The sequence below is a fragment of the Rousettus aegyptiacus genome, unplaced genomic scaffold (genome assembly GCF_014176215.1).
Source record: "Rousettus aegyptiacus isolate mRouAeg1 unplaced genomic scaffold, mRouAeg1.p scaffold_m13_p_8, whole genome shotgun sequence".
Lineage (NCBI taxonomy): Eukaryota > Metazoa > Chordata > Mammalia > Chiroptera > Pteropodidae > Rousettus > Rousettus aegyptiacus.
The window spans coordinates 71,468,584-71,483,447 of NW_023416311.1; the positions used below are offsets into that span (position 1 = coordinate 71,468,584).

Sequence of the window (14,864 nt, forward strand, 5' to 3'; positions counted from 1 at the left end):
TTCACATTTTCTTAGGCTTTGGAATGGGACATCTTGGTAGGGGCTCTTCAAGAGACGGTGTGTTCCGGGGTTCCAGATTTAATTGTCCTTCACTGAAGTGTGACAACAGGAAGGTCCTATCTTCTCTCTGAGTCTCGGCTGCCTCTAACTGTCTAGTGAGAGAGGGAGGCTAAAAAGACTGCTAAAATCTCTTCCAAATAAGAGTATTTGGGTCTAACTACAAAATATAAGACCTCATTTCTAAAATGAGCTCATTGTGAGAATCCTCAGTTATCTGAGGTAAATTCAGCTTTGGAGACATTAAATTAAACTGTTCTCTGAGAACGTTACACAGTAAACTGATCACTTAAAATTTTAATTTTATTCGGGAAATTTCTCCCAGAGGGTAGCTTCTCTCTGATTCTCCAGAGGATCCCGGCCAGTCCCTTCTAAATAGCAATGCATCTCATGTCCTCAATTGTAAGCGAAAACATTCTTTGGAGGCACAGGTACAGATGCAGGTTGCCATGGCACCAAAGGCATTGGTCTCTTCATGTGGACTTTTTTTTTTTTATAAAGTCAGAAGGAAAAATAAATAAATAAAGGCAAGAACAAATGAAATTGATAATGTCTTGCCCACTCCCAAATCACTAATGTGCAGCCCAAAGCCTTACCTGATTCAGAGCTAATGCCACAGCAAAACAGGATGCTCTCCTGGAGAGGACTTCTCCTTTGATTAGGGCTTCTTCTCTTAATGTAGTACAGATTTTAAAAGACTCAGGGCTATTCTGGAAGAAGATAGGATTGCTCAATAAATAAATGCCATGAACCTTTAAGTTGATTATAATGGTTAATAGTCCTCAGTATTTCACATTTCTTTAGAATTTCCCAGAGCCTATCTATCTCAAGCACCTTAACATTAAGAACCAGATAGAAACTATTTGCAATTAGACCAGGTTATCTATATATTAGCAGCTCAAATCGAAATTAATTTTATTTTTAAAGCCCTTTGTCAATTTTCCAATTAGGGGAAGTTCCACCAGCAAACATACAAGTCTCTTCCTATCTTGGTGGTCTGCTTTCTAGACACAGGTACTATAACAGGAAAGTATAGTCAGCCTGCTACTACATTAAACAATAGAGTAAAACTCAGCAACATAAAACCTTTCCTGAGAGGATTTCCAATCTGAAAATATCCACATAAGTCAAATATCTGAAAACATGAACACTTATTTGAACATAAATCATGAAAATAATCCCATAAAAAGTGAAAACTTAAAAATTTTTTTTCGAGAATGTGAGTAATACACAAACCAGCAGATAGCGATGCTAAAACCAAATCTCCTCCTTTGTACATGTTGTGGGTGGATTAGGCTTATGAGAGCAGCATCTATGTATATGTCATGACATGATTCACAACTCAAATCCTAAAGTAAAACCTGAATTTGACGAGAGAGGACAGTTCCCAGAATTGGTTTAGAACTTGTAATGGCTGACCGGTTCAATTTTTTAACTGCAGATTCCACTGAGTGAAACAAGTTATTCTTGGACACGATACGGGGGAGAAAAGTCCTCTGACCCTCTGTAAGTGGTAGAATTAAATTCTCTCCACTTCAGCATACATTCTCAGGGGCATCTCTAAGTAGGTCAGAAAATTGGATATCACAATGCTGAATAACTGATGCTCAAGTGTTGTGTATTCTGTTGGCTTTCTGTTTCACAGAACCACAGAAAGGATTATTTAGTAATTCAGGGGTCATCAAACTATGACCCTCAGGCCAAATCCAGCCTAAGGCTAAAACGGTTTTTACACTTTTAAAGGTTTGTAAAAACACAAAGAATATGTAACTGAAACTATATGTGGTCCCCAAAGCCTAAAATATTTACTAACTGACCTTTTATAGAAAAAGTTTGCTGACTCCTGAATCTAAGCCCCACATTTCATAAATGAGGAAAGTGACCAGTTTAGAGCCAGTTAATGGTAAAGCCGAGACTGCACAGCAAGTTTCTCAGTTTCTAGGTTGGGCTTTCTTTCCACTGTAACCAACTGTCCCTCTTGTTTTGGAAAACTGGTATTGCTACACTTTTTAGGGAAGTTTTCAATGGTCCATGTTTTTCTACCTTGCTTGGTGTTCGTTTTCAGCATAAAAAAAGTTTTGTTAAGTTTCCAAAGTTTAAATGGCATGAATGATTATAGTTATGCATGGAACCTTGGTCAATGAACTATTTCAGTTATCATTCATTCATTCATTCATTCATTAAATAATGAACTGTTTCTAGGTATAAGAAACAATCCTGATACAGTAACAATGAGGGAACTTCTAAGTCATGCTCTCTGTTCTCCAAGAGTATATTTTAACATCACATACATTTATTAAAGACTGATTGTGTACCAGGGATTGTGTTAGGTGCTGGCATACCAAGATGCCTCAAGGAGTCTACATTCTAGTGGAGAGGATGAAATGTGCATCTTCTTAGTACAATATCAGGCAGTGTTACCAGTGCTACATATGAGATACAAATAGAATACAATCAAGGGATGTTGGAGGAGATTTCATATTAGGTGATTATAAAGAAATTTACAGATGAGGACAAAGTAGCCCTTGAGTATGCCAATGAGGGATATAAGATTTCCCCTGGAGAGGGGTAGAGAAAGCTGGTCTAGTAGAGTCCATTCACAGGGGCAAGACCACGTGAAAGCAGAGCTTGAACCCAGAATACTGTTTCTTGTTCTCAGTATCCACACAATTGCCAGAGAAGAGTGAAAGATGATAAAATTGCTTTTCCATAATAAAACTGTCTGACATGGCTAACTTGGGTTTTCTAAAAATGAACACATTTAAAATGGAAATATCTGCACCAGATGGAAAACAGACTTCATAGAAACTGAATTTTATTGTAGAGAAAAAAAATTTCTCCCTCAAACACTATCCACAATACCCTAAAGGTTGATGCGAGATAGTCTTACCAGTTTGTAGCAAATTGCAAAAGCAAGTACATAGGTATCTTTGCTGAATTTCACATCTTGGTTTTTCATCTCAATCAATACTTCCAATGCACCTGCCAAAAGTCAGGAGTAGGCCAGCAGTGTTAAATGCGTTTGAGTTCAGTCCTCTACTGTTAATCCCTAGAGTTCTAATCTGCTCAGCACTATCTACTGAAAGGTGCATTTCAGCACAATAAAAGCTATTTGTCAAAAACATTTTGCAATTAACTAAATTTCAAAATTAATGATCGGGTCATACAGGAAGAACTAATATTTTAAAACTGGATATCATTTCGGCATAAGTCAAGTCTGTGGTGTTGAGTTTAAGGCATGACATACGATGCGATCATGTTTTCACACTTAAAGAATGAGGTCTCCATGATTCAGGCGACCATCAGGAATGTATGAATCATTTTGCATGCTCCACTGTTTTCTCTAACTCTATACCAGCAAAGATAGCAGAATTTTTCAGCGAATATAAATTGCAATACTTACTTTTATATTTGCCTTTGATAAATAACATATCCATTAAAATATTGAATGATGTGGAATCTGAGAAGAAACCTCGTAAACGCTAATAAAGAAAAACAATACAGTTTGGTTAAAAGTTAAAACTATTAAGGGAGTATTTATCCTTATACTCCATCTTATCTGCCCAGGACTTATTTTTGTGCATACCATGTTCATTTGGCCTCCTGAATTCTCTAATAAAATTTTGATATGCCAAAGATTTTTTTTTCAAAAAAATTAAAATGTTGTCCACTCTCCTGGTTGTCATGCCTTTGGCAATGGGCACACTGAACAAGAGGCAAGAGGTATAGTAAGACATCTCTGGATTTCAGAAATATGATGAAAAACATCTTCATGAAATGTGGTTCTGCCATGCTTAGAAGAAAAGGAACAAGCCAATTAACTCTGATGGGGGTGGTCTTGGAACCTGAGTGGCAGGTTAATATGCTGAGTGGCAGCATATTAACATGAAACAGCAGGTAGAAGTATACTTTACTTGAACACTAAGACAGGAGAGTCTAACACAACTATGATCCTCTTTTGGCAAACGAATGTTACAGAGTTGATTATTCACCTTTTGAAATAATTCACTATAATAATCATAAATATTATTATTTAGTAAATAATTCATTTGACATTTTTAAATGTTTGCAACATTTTCCCCGACATTTTGAATGCCATGATATTCAGTTATGCCATTAAATGCCTTGCTCAAGTTGGTTCTTTTTTGAGAGCCTACTATGCAGGCCCTGTTCTAGGTGCTGAGGAAAAAAGAAATGATAAATAAGACATAGACTCTGCCCTAAACTCTACTGGGCTTATAATTTAGTGGAGCTTAAATTCTGACAGGGAGGCAATGAACAAGTGAATAAAACTAGAGAAAAAAAAATATATATATATATATATATAATTTTGGGTTATTGATGAGGGCTATGAAAAACAATGAAACAGGATAAATGGGTAGAAAAGATGATGGAATGTAGTCAGGGAAGGCTCTTTGAGAAGAGAACTCAGTGAAGTAAAGGAGAAAGCCTCAATGATGTGGGTGTAGAGCATTCCAGTCTGAGGCCATGGGCTTGGCATGTCTGAGAAAGAACACAAAGGTCCAGAGTAGAGCACACAAGGGGGAGAGTGGTGGGAGATGAGAAACCACAAAGGGTCCTCTCGGTCATGGTCAAGGGTCTGTCTGAGTTCTAGTCTATGTGCGATGAGAAGCCACCAGAGCAGCTCTGTCCACAGAAAAATATTGCAAGCCACAAGTTGTGCCATACATGTGATTCTAAATTTTTAAGTAGCCTCATTTTAAAAAGTAAAAATACATAAAATCAGTTTTAATAGTATGTTATTTAACCCCCTCAATTCAAAATTTAACTTCGACATGTAATCGATATTTACTTTACATTCTCTTTTTTTATACCAAATAATTGAAGTGTATCACGTATTTTACACTTACAGCACATGTAAATTTGAAATAGCCACAGCCCAAAGGCTCCAGGGATACATGTGGCTAGTGGCTACCATACTGGCAGCATTGCAAGGCTCTGGGTAGTGGACACAACAGTTAGGGTGGAAGCAAGGTTAGAATTTACATCACTTGACTTAAATTCAGCTTATTCTACTATTCCAAAAATGTACTCATACATGAATGTTTCAAACACAGGTAGGTTTAAAAAACACAAAAACTTTACTTTTGTTTTCTTCCTCTTTGTTTGTTTTTTATCATTTTACTCATGGGTATGATCTATTATAGTGTGAAACTTTTATTTTAATTACATTAACACATGCTTATTATAAAATAGTCAAACAATACAACGATGTAGACAGTAAAAAGTAAAAACTTCCTATAAATCTATCCCCTAAAGATAAGCAGTTTAGTGTAGATCTTCCCAGATATTTAATATATATTCTAAAATGTAAATATATATTTATTCTTTTAGAAAATAATAGGCTCAAACACATCCATACTGTTTTGAAGCCACCTTCTCTCTGCTCACTAATATATTATGGTCATCTCTCTAGAGTATGGATGTCCTTAAAAGCGGGGCAAGCCAAAAGTTAACAGTTCCACTACAGACAGAAAACAATAAGAGGCTGAAGGACAACTTAGTTATGGCAGTTCCTAACAATACTAAAATGTCCCCGGTGGCCAAACCCAGCCCCAAAATATAACAAGTGTTTCTGATCATACACAAATTTATGATGTCTCTGTGTCTCAGTTTCCTCACCTGTAAAATGGAAATAATAGTATCTAGCTCCCCAGGGCTACTGTGGGAAACAAATGAACATATAAAGTGCTTAAGCGCAAGGCCGAGGACACAGTAAATATTCAATAAACAATTTAAAAATAATTATTGTTACTTTTGTTTTTAGGAATAGAAAATTGGAACATGTGAAAGTGCTCTGAAAATGGAAAAGCACTTTACAACGTAGCCTTCAACCAGACATAAAAATACAAAAAAATTTAAAAAAAAAATTAAAAAAAAAAACAGGAGAAAAGCACAGGTGAAGGATAGGAAAGGCAATCTTTAAATGGCAGCCTGTTTTAAACTATCTCCCACTAAAAGTTCCTCAATGGTGAAGATGTCAGTACCGGGTGGACATATATCCAAGGTAGGTAGATACTTTGTAATCTATATCTACTACACCTCTTCCACATCTGTTCTACACCTTTGTATAAAAAGACATTCATTGCATCATAGAAACTGACTCCAAGGAAACCTTAAAAATGGGGGGAAGAGCTCATTCGTTTGGCCCAGCAGCCCTTCTCTAATAATAATGTGTATAGGGCAGTGCTTTCCTAATATCATTAAAAATACCCGATCCGAAGCACAAGGAAATCACATTGGCAGGGAAAGCAATCAGAAGACAATAACCTGGTCTTTGATGAGCTCCACTGCAGACTCCTCAAGATCCAACTCGTAACACAACCTCATGAAAAGTGGTCCAAACTTAAATTCCCCCAAAGTGATATTTCTGTTCTCTGCATGGTACCTGGTAATCAAAATGATTCAATGAACCAAGTTGTGGGACGTAGGGAAAAGGACAGATAGACAGTGGCATGCAATCTGCTAGGTATTGGGGACACAACAAAGGAAGAGATAGTCTCAGAGTCTGGAGGGGAAAAGTGCAGAACTGAGGATAATCAGAGGAATCTTGGAGTGCAGAAATATATTAGGCATTTCAATAAGCAAATCAACAAACAGGGTTGGTCAAAGGCCCACATACCCTGTGAAATAAAAGAGGAAAATGTACATTATAATCATTTCAGTTTACCAACAACTGGCTAGGACTGAGCACATATCAAAAAACAGCAAGGGTCTCGCATCTGTGAGCCCATCATAATGGCACTACCTCTTTGTGTGGGCCCCACATACAGAGGAGGAAAGGAAACGGGCGGGGTGATGCTCTGTCCCAGTTAAGGCTGCTGGCAGATAACCAAGACACATTTTACAATTTAGACCAATCTCTCTGTTTTTCTCAGCTTGGGGAAAGGCATATGTGACCTACAATCAACTGCAAAACAAGTTAAATATGAAAATTTTAGTTTTAGGAAAAGGCAAATTTCAAAGACAGTGTTGTCTCATATGTGGCTTGAGATTTCTTCCAGTGGCCAGTCTGCCACTTAGACTTGCAGAAGTGTAAATCACGAGCATAAATTCACTTTTAATAACCATTGCTTTGTGCTTTAGACACTAAGGAGGCAATCTGGTGACAAAACAATTACCTCATGATTACACATAAATCAGATTTTAGGAAGATTTGTTCATTATGTGAACAAATACCAAATGTCATGAGGAAAAGCTCCGACTTTAAAAAATGGAATACTTTTTAACCTTCTGCTGAAATTACTGAAGTCCTAATAGCCTTATGAATAAGCTATCCTAAACATACAGACTGCCAAATAGAATGATTTGTACTTTTTAAGATACATTTCAAATTCTAATTGTAGAAGTTAAAAAAAAAAATTCATTGCTTCATTACAACAGTTATGAATTAAGTTATATCAAAACATCAAGTTGTTACATCTTAAATACATGTTAATTATTTGTCAATCATTCCTCAATAAGCTGGAAAGAAATGTGACTACTAGGAAATATAGTATAGTAAATGAAGATTTTTTAGGCTTTGATTCTAAACTGACAGTTCAAATCCCAGCTCTTCTACTTATTCACTGTGTAACCATGAGCAAAGTAACCAACTACTCCATGCTCCAGTCTCCTCATCTCTAAAATGGACATAAGAAGAGAACTCAACTCAGAGTTTTTGTAAAGATTAAATGAGATAACATGCCTGGTGCACAGCAAGTCTTCCATACATGTTAGCGCTTATAAAATGTAAGACATGCTGAGGAAAACACCTTTAAAAATAAACACATTTCAGTAAATAGTCTCATGAGAAATTTGTGCCAGATTAAAAACAAAACAAAAAAGAAGAGTTTTCTCAATTTAAATAACATTCACACTAATAAAAGTCCTAGAAAGTCACGGAGATAATATATCACCTTGACAAAAAATGTTTAAGTTAGAGGATCTAAAATCCCTCTGTAAGGCAAACAACGGAAGTGGTAAAGATTAGGATGGGATTAAGTTGTTCCTCATTTTTGGCTCAATAAAGAGTTTTTATGTTTCAGCTCATTACTCTTCTTGCCCAGCCATCGGCCACCTGGCTCAGGAAGAGAAGGAACAGGCTGGTTAGGCTACGGACCTGCCCATCTTCCCCCTTGTCCAGCCATCCACAGTATATGGAACAGACAGCTACTGGGCAGAGTCAGTAGAATCAATAAAGGAATTATAAGTCATACTGTGAAGGTTTATTAGAGAAATAAGAGTGGAAAGAGTGTTCAAAATTTTATCCTGTTTTATTACTCTTATAAACATCTGATAACTTTGGGTAGAAAAAAAAACACATACAGTAAAACAGGTCAGATTCAACTTCATGAAATAGAAATAACAGATTTAGGTGTGCTGATATAGTGTGACTGTAAATCAGCATAACCCTTTGGGAAAATAATCTGGCAGTTCCTACTGACGAGCTTTAAAAGGTTCATACCCTCTGATTACAAAAAGAATATAAAAAATAAGTTTTATGCATAGAGTTGCTCATTATGGCATTTTTATACTGGTGAAATGTTAGATAAATTTAGACATTCAACAATAGGGGCACAGTAATTAAAATGTCTAACATACAATGGAACATTGTATAGCCATTAAAATATGATTCCTAAGCATATGACTAACAAGCAAAAACATTTATGCTATAATGCTAATTAGAAAACAAGAAACTATAATTATATATACAGTAATATATATATAATGATAATATATATAATGACATTACACAAAATCCTTACATGAAAAAAAACGGTGAGGATGTATTTTTGATCTGTACTTGGGAATCCATGATGAGGGCCAACTTCAGGTATATGCAGATTTTCAACTGCGCAGGTGGTACACACCTCTAACCTCTGCATTGTTCAAGGGTCAACAGTGTATCAAAATATTAAAGGTGGTTTCTTAGATGTGGTAGACAGTCCCCAAATATGGCCACCATCAATTCCTATCCTCCCTGTATGTGTGTGCTACTCCATCCACCCAGAGGTATAATACTTTCCCCTTCCTGTGAATCTGGGCTGGCAGGGTAACTTGCCTTGACCCAGAGAATGCACTGGAAGTGAAGCTTTGCCAATTCTAGGCAGTTCTAAGGCCTGCAGTGTCTACTTGTGCTGTGGGCCAGTATGGCTCAGGCTAAATCCATGAATGGTGAGATACTACAAGGAGAGAGAGGGCCACATGGAGGGTCATGGAAGCATCGGAAATACAAGTGAAACCTTGGAACTTCCAGCTCAGCCCAGCTACAAGCTGACTATAGATGAGCAAGTAACTTTAGCCAACACCAACAAAGAACCACCCAGCTGAGACAGGCCTCAGTTCCTGACCCACAGAGTTGTGAGAAATAAGAAATAAATCTCATTTTAAGCCACTGGGTTCTGGGGTGGCTTGTTATGCAGCAAGAGACAACAAAAACAGCAGAATTTGTGATATAGTTCTTCTTTCTCCTTTTTTGGTGTTTTTCAATTTTTCAATAAATTTTGAGTAATTTTGTTTTTCCTTTTCCTTTTTAAACATAACATTTTTTCACATTATAAAATTGATAATTTCCACTATAAATAAGTTGGAGAAATTAAAAAAGTACACATTTACACAGACAAAAAAATATAGAATGTGTAACTCCCACAGGACCTTGGTTAACATTTTATATTCTTCTAGTATTCTATATATAAATATCTTGTATTTCTCTCTATACATTCACAATATAAATGCAAGTCCATGTATAGAAATATGCATTTAAAAAGTATCAAAAAGAAGCAATAAAGTTCATAAATGAAGCCTGCTGATTTGTTCCCGAGTAAGAGAAATCTGTACTGGGTTTCCTAAGAGCAGACTATGATTTCATATGAGCTTCTTCTGACATGGAAAACTGACGATGGATCAGAGACAATGGAACATTGAAGGCATAAGCTTCAAGGAGGAAGACTAGTTAGGAGTCCACTGAAATGATCCATGTGATCCATGTTGAAGCCTGAACTAACACTGATGATAGGAACAGAGAGAGGAAGGCTAAAGATGAGAGAGAGATCCCAGGGAACTGGAAGCAGTCTGATTTCTTATCCTATCAAGGAGGAGAGCAAATGGGATTAGGAGAAAGGCTCCCAGGTATCTGTCCTGAGTGACTGATTAGTTTTATAGGTTGAATGTGAAGACCTAGAGGACATGTAAGTGGAGTTAATGAACAGGCTGGTGATTTGGGGGGGCATGAATTCTGTTTTTTCTAACCTCAGCACCTGGCAAATAGTACAAACCAAATACATATTTGCTAAAAGAATGGATATAAATGTTAAGCTCAGAGCAGGCATCTGAACAAGAGATTTAGAAGTCATCAGTGTATGGCTGAAATCTTGGAAATAGACGAGATTGCTCAGGAAAAGAAACTGAGTGAGAGGAGACAAGGGCTGGCAGAGTTCTAAGAAAATGCCTCACCTGTAAATGACATTTTTAGCCAGTTCCATGTCACCCCGGGACTCACACAAATGAAGTAAGGTTCTCAACTCTTCCTTCAAGATGAGCTTGTTCTGGGTCAATTTCTCTTCCAAGTTTCTCAAATAGGTTTCTGGAAGAAAGCACAGGGTGGTGGCCATTACTAAGGCTGACTGGGACTGTCAGAGTCTGACCTCAGGGAGAAGGGGAAGCCAGAACTTGGCACATTGCAAAGGGGCACTGGGAAGGGCTCATGGCTATGCAGCTCCTGCCACTGGCTGGTCTCCCCGAGAGCAGAGTAAGAGATGGTGCATGAAGTAAAGCATCTGTGTCACAGAGGAACAAACCCAGGCCCCACTCATGACTTTCTATCATCTCTGGGGACAGGAGCACAAGAATATACTTTTTTGACTACTTGGGTAATCCTTATACACACTAAAGTTTGAAAATTAATATCCCAGAGGTTTATTCCAAATAACTGTATCTATAGGTGTCCCAAGAGAGAAGAGAGGAAGGATGATAAAGAAAGGAAGGAAGGAAAGAAGAAAATATAACTAAAATATCCAAATTATCAATTGGCAGGGCACCTAGCAGGAAAACTGAAAGAAAAATGTGAACTGAAGATGGGTGTACCCACAGTGGTTGACTCACATGATTCAGGAATACATCATGTCTCTTTCATTTGGTTCAACTTTAACTCTCTTTCATCCATCTTTGTCTCTCTCTATTCAGTTGTTAGAAAGCATGCCATGGGACTTTATTATAATGCACAGGGTGGGTGGATGGGGGGACAGTCCCTTTAGTAACAGAATCATTTCAAGGTGATCATAATCTGTCTCTGTCCCTCATCTTGTATCTGATCAATTGCAGGGACAAACACCAAAAGGTTGTTTCTTGGCATTGGGAAGGGATTGTATTCTTGCCAGAATGTGGGGTGAGATGCAAGGCAGGCACCAAACAAGCATCTGCTTTCCAGAAGGCAGAGCTGTTCTCAGTATCAGAAACTGCCAAGAAAAGTTTACAGGATTTGCTCCAAGGCCCAGAACTTTGAATGCTGCTTAAAGGAGTGACACAATATACAAAAACAGAAGATCTGGAAGCTGAGACAGACACTGCTCTTGATTTACAAGAAAAGAAAGCCTACTAAGTTTAAGATAATGTAATGGTTCCTCCAATCTTTATTTGCAGAACCACATAATAGTTAAAAGTTTTAGAGAGAAAAGAACCTGGGCTGAAATCTAGGCTCTGCCACTTGCATGATGTGAGGAGACCCTGGTCTGTGACACCTGAGTCCTCATGTGTAAAGTGAACATCATGATACTTACCTCACAGTGTCATGAGATAATGTATGTAAATCACTCAGCACAGGGCCAAGCATTGGGTAACTGCCAGTAAATCATAGACATTATTGTTCTCATTTTTAGTCCTTCTATCACCTCTTAGATTGAAGAGAATTTATTCTATTAAACATTTCTAAATAATTTCCAATATAAAAGATATTGAAAGATATTTCAATAGGATGACTATATCTTGTACTTTTTAATTCTTCTTAATAAATTTTAAGCATGCAAGATTTCAATAAATTTATATTTTAAAATAAATCAATCAAGATTTAACTGCTTATCATATACTCATACTCAAAGGTATGGTCCCTGCCTTGAAAGGGCAAAGTCTTTTCAAGAAGGCAAGATAGATTTATAGAAAGCTATCTGAAAACAGTCATAGAGCAGGTGACCCATGACTGACTATACACTTAACAATAGAGAAGAGAGAAATTGGGGTGGCAGAATCAGACCAGGTTTGGTGGAAGTGGAAAGTTACCAGAGAGGAAGGAGTGGATGAATAGGGTTGGAAAAACTGAGAAGGATGGATAATTTTAGGTATGGGAATCTGCATGACTAACAACACAGAACTAGGGGCAGGGGCAGAGTGTAGGGAGAACTGTGACTAAATTAATAGGAAATCACGCTGGACTCCAGAAAAGGTAAGGTCCCTTATGACAGAGCTAGGAAGCCAGGGGGTGAGTTTGTACATGATGTCATATATAACAGTACCATCTGGGGTTCTTACAATGATGAAATGTTGAAAGGATTTTATAAATAGCAATCTGACAATAGAGTAGATTGACACTCATATGAATTGCTTTTCAAAACAAATGCACTACTATTGCAGCCTTAGAAAAACTATGACCATTGGAAATAATCAGATAATGACATAAGCCCTGATTTTGCAAACTTCACATAGCACCAAAAGGTCTGGGTAAGGAAAAAAAAAAAAACTGAAATAAAATCTAGATTGAGTCTACTAAACTGGAGATTAATATATTCTCCCTCACTCTTAAAGTTTATCTTCTTGTATGGTAGGTGGTATTATATAACAGTATGATTAATGGAGAAGTGAGGGAAAACTGATTTCTGGAGAGCAGGGCTAGGAGTGAAGAGAGCAAGAAATGCTATTAAGTGCTCATAAACATTTGATAGTGAGAGGAAGGAGAGCTGAAAAAGTCAATAGGGACATTAAAGAGTTATTAAAAGTGAGGAGAGTCTTGCTTTGTTTATAAAGGAATCTGAAGTACTGTGCAGAAGGAATAAACGCGACATGATTTCTTAGATGCTGAAAGGGACTTAGGTGGTAGTGTGCTTTCAGCTTTTTATAAAAAAAGTTTTCAAACATACCCAAAAGTAGAACAGGATAATGACCTCCCATGAACCCATCAATCACCCAGCCTCAACAGTTGTCGATATATTCTTAATTTTTCAAATTTTTGTTTTAGCCTATTGATTTTTCCAGCACACGGTAGAAAATGTGGAAACACATCATTACATCTGTTTTATTCCATTTTATCTCATTTATATATAGATATGTATGTGTGTACTAAAGATGCAACATAAAATGTGCTTTTTAACAAGGGTTGCGTCAAACGGTTTAAAAGCCAGTCATCAGAAGCAGGTCTTCTCAGACTTTACTGGGTATACAAATAGTCTGGGGCCTGAGGTTTGGCATTTCTATCAACCTCCCAGTTGCCGCTGATCCTTGAACCTTACTTTGAGTGGCATGGATCTAGAGAGGGCTGGTTGCAGCACTAGATTTAGTATTTCTCTGGGATACTAAGTAAAGAGATAAGAAGAGAGCTGTAGAATATAGTACGAGAGTGAGATGAACAGTTCATGAAAGGGAAGACCAGGAAGCTAAGAATAAGTCATCTCAATACTTCTTGAGACATAAGATCACTGAAGGAGAGATTGATTAGGGATAAGCATAGATTAAACCTCAATGACAGATCAGTTGAAAAGAATTAACAAAACCAATTTGATTACCTTTGCTGCCAGGAAGATTACATGCAATAGCCACCTTCTTATGCTGAAATTCTTTTAATTTCATAATATTATCTGTAAGTAGATATCTTTTAGCTAAAAATTAGAGAAAGAAAAAGTAAAATCATTTTAGTGTTTTATATTTTGTACATAACATGAGTAGAGCTTAACTACCTCTACTAACTGATCTTATCTTAACTTAATATAAATAGTCCATCTGGATAGGTACAAATAAAACAGCCACCTTAGTGGGGAAAAAACGATCTCCAAACTACTAGAGAATGCAAATCCTCAGCATGACAAGTTTTGTTTGTGTGTGTGGAAGGAGCTAGTGATTAACTGTGTATGGGGATGGGTTAACAGGAATCTGGGATCTGAAAGACAAATAGACATTCACCATCTGGTTAAGGGATAACAAGGAAATTTAAAAACAAACAAATTAAAGACTGTTGTTTAAATGCAAAACAGGTATATCTAGTTTTGGTTTATCTATGTAAAATCATATAGTGTAGTGGAAAAAGCTATAATGTGACCATTGGAATTCCCAGTTTTCATTTGTGAAATGAGGAGTTATGACCTCTCAGATTTGGACTCTAAGTGTCCTCAAGATCACATCAGAATTCACTGACCACAACTTAGAAGAGATGAGTTCGGGAAATATCATCATTTATTTGGGATGCTTGGCTGTGCGTAGAGCGGAGCATGGCCAAAGAATCAACAACTAAGAGCTCTGAGTTCCGCAGTAAGAAGGTAACAATAAAAAGTGCTATTTATTTATGGAAAGACAGTGCAGAGAAGTGGTTACAGCGGGACTCCACTGTTGGGCTGCCTGTGTTGAAATCCTAACCCTCCACGTTGAGTAAATTAGTTAAGACTTGCTGGTTACTCTTCTATAAATGAAGGAAAGAATGATACCTCTCTCACTGGGTGTTGTGAGAAAAGGAATGAGTATATGTAAAATGCATTAGAATAATGCTTGATACGAAGTATTAAATATTTTATTTTCACTCAGCGTTTTCAAGTAATCATTTTCATAAAGAT

General features: G+C 37.0%; 1 protein-coding gene across 1 annotated transcript in view; it reads right to left on the minus strand.

Moving 5' to 3' along the window:
- The window catches only part of PTCD2 (pentatricopeptide repeat domain 2), a 28,816-nt gene that overhangs the window by 13,334 nt on the left and 618 nt on the right, over positions 1-14,864 (minus strand). The window contains 6 exon segments of the mRNA XM_036225258.1: positions 654-767; positions 2,948-3,039; positions 3,461-3,539; positions 6,349-6,466; positions 10,513-10,642; positions 13,827-13,919. Coding sequence (XP_036081151.1) covers positions 654-767; positions 2,948-3,039; positions 3,461-3,539; positions 6,349-6,466; positions 10,513-10,642; positions 13,827-13,919 — 626 coding nt within the window.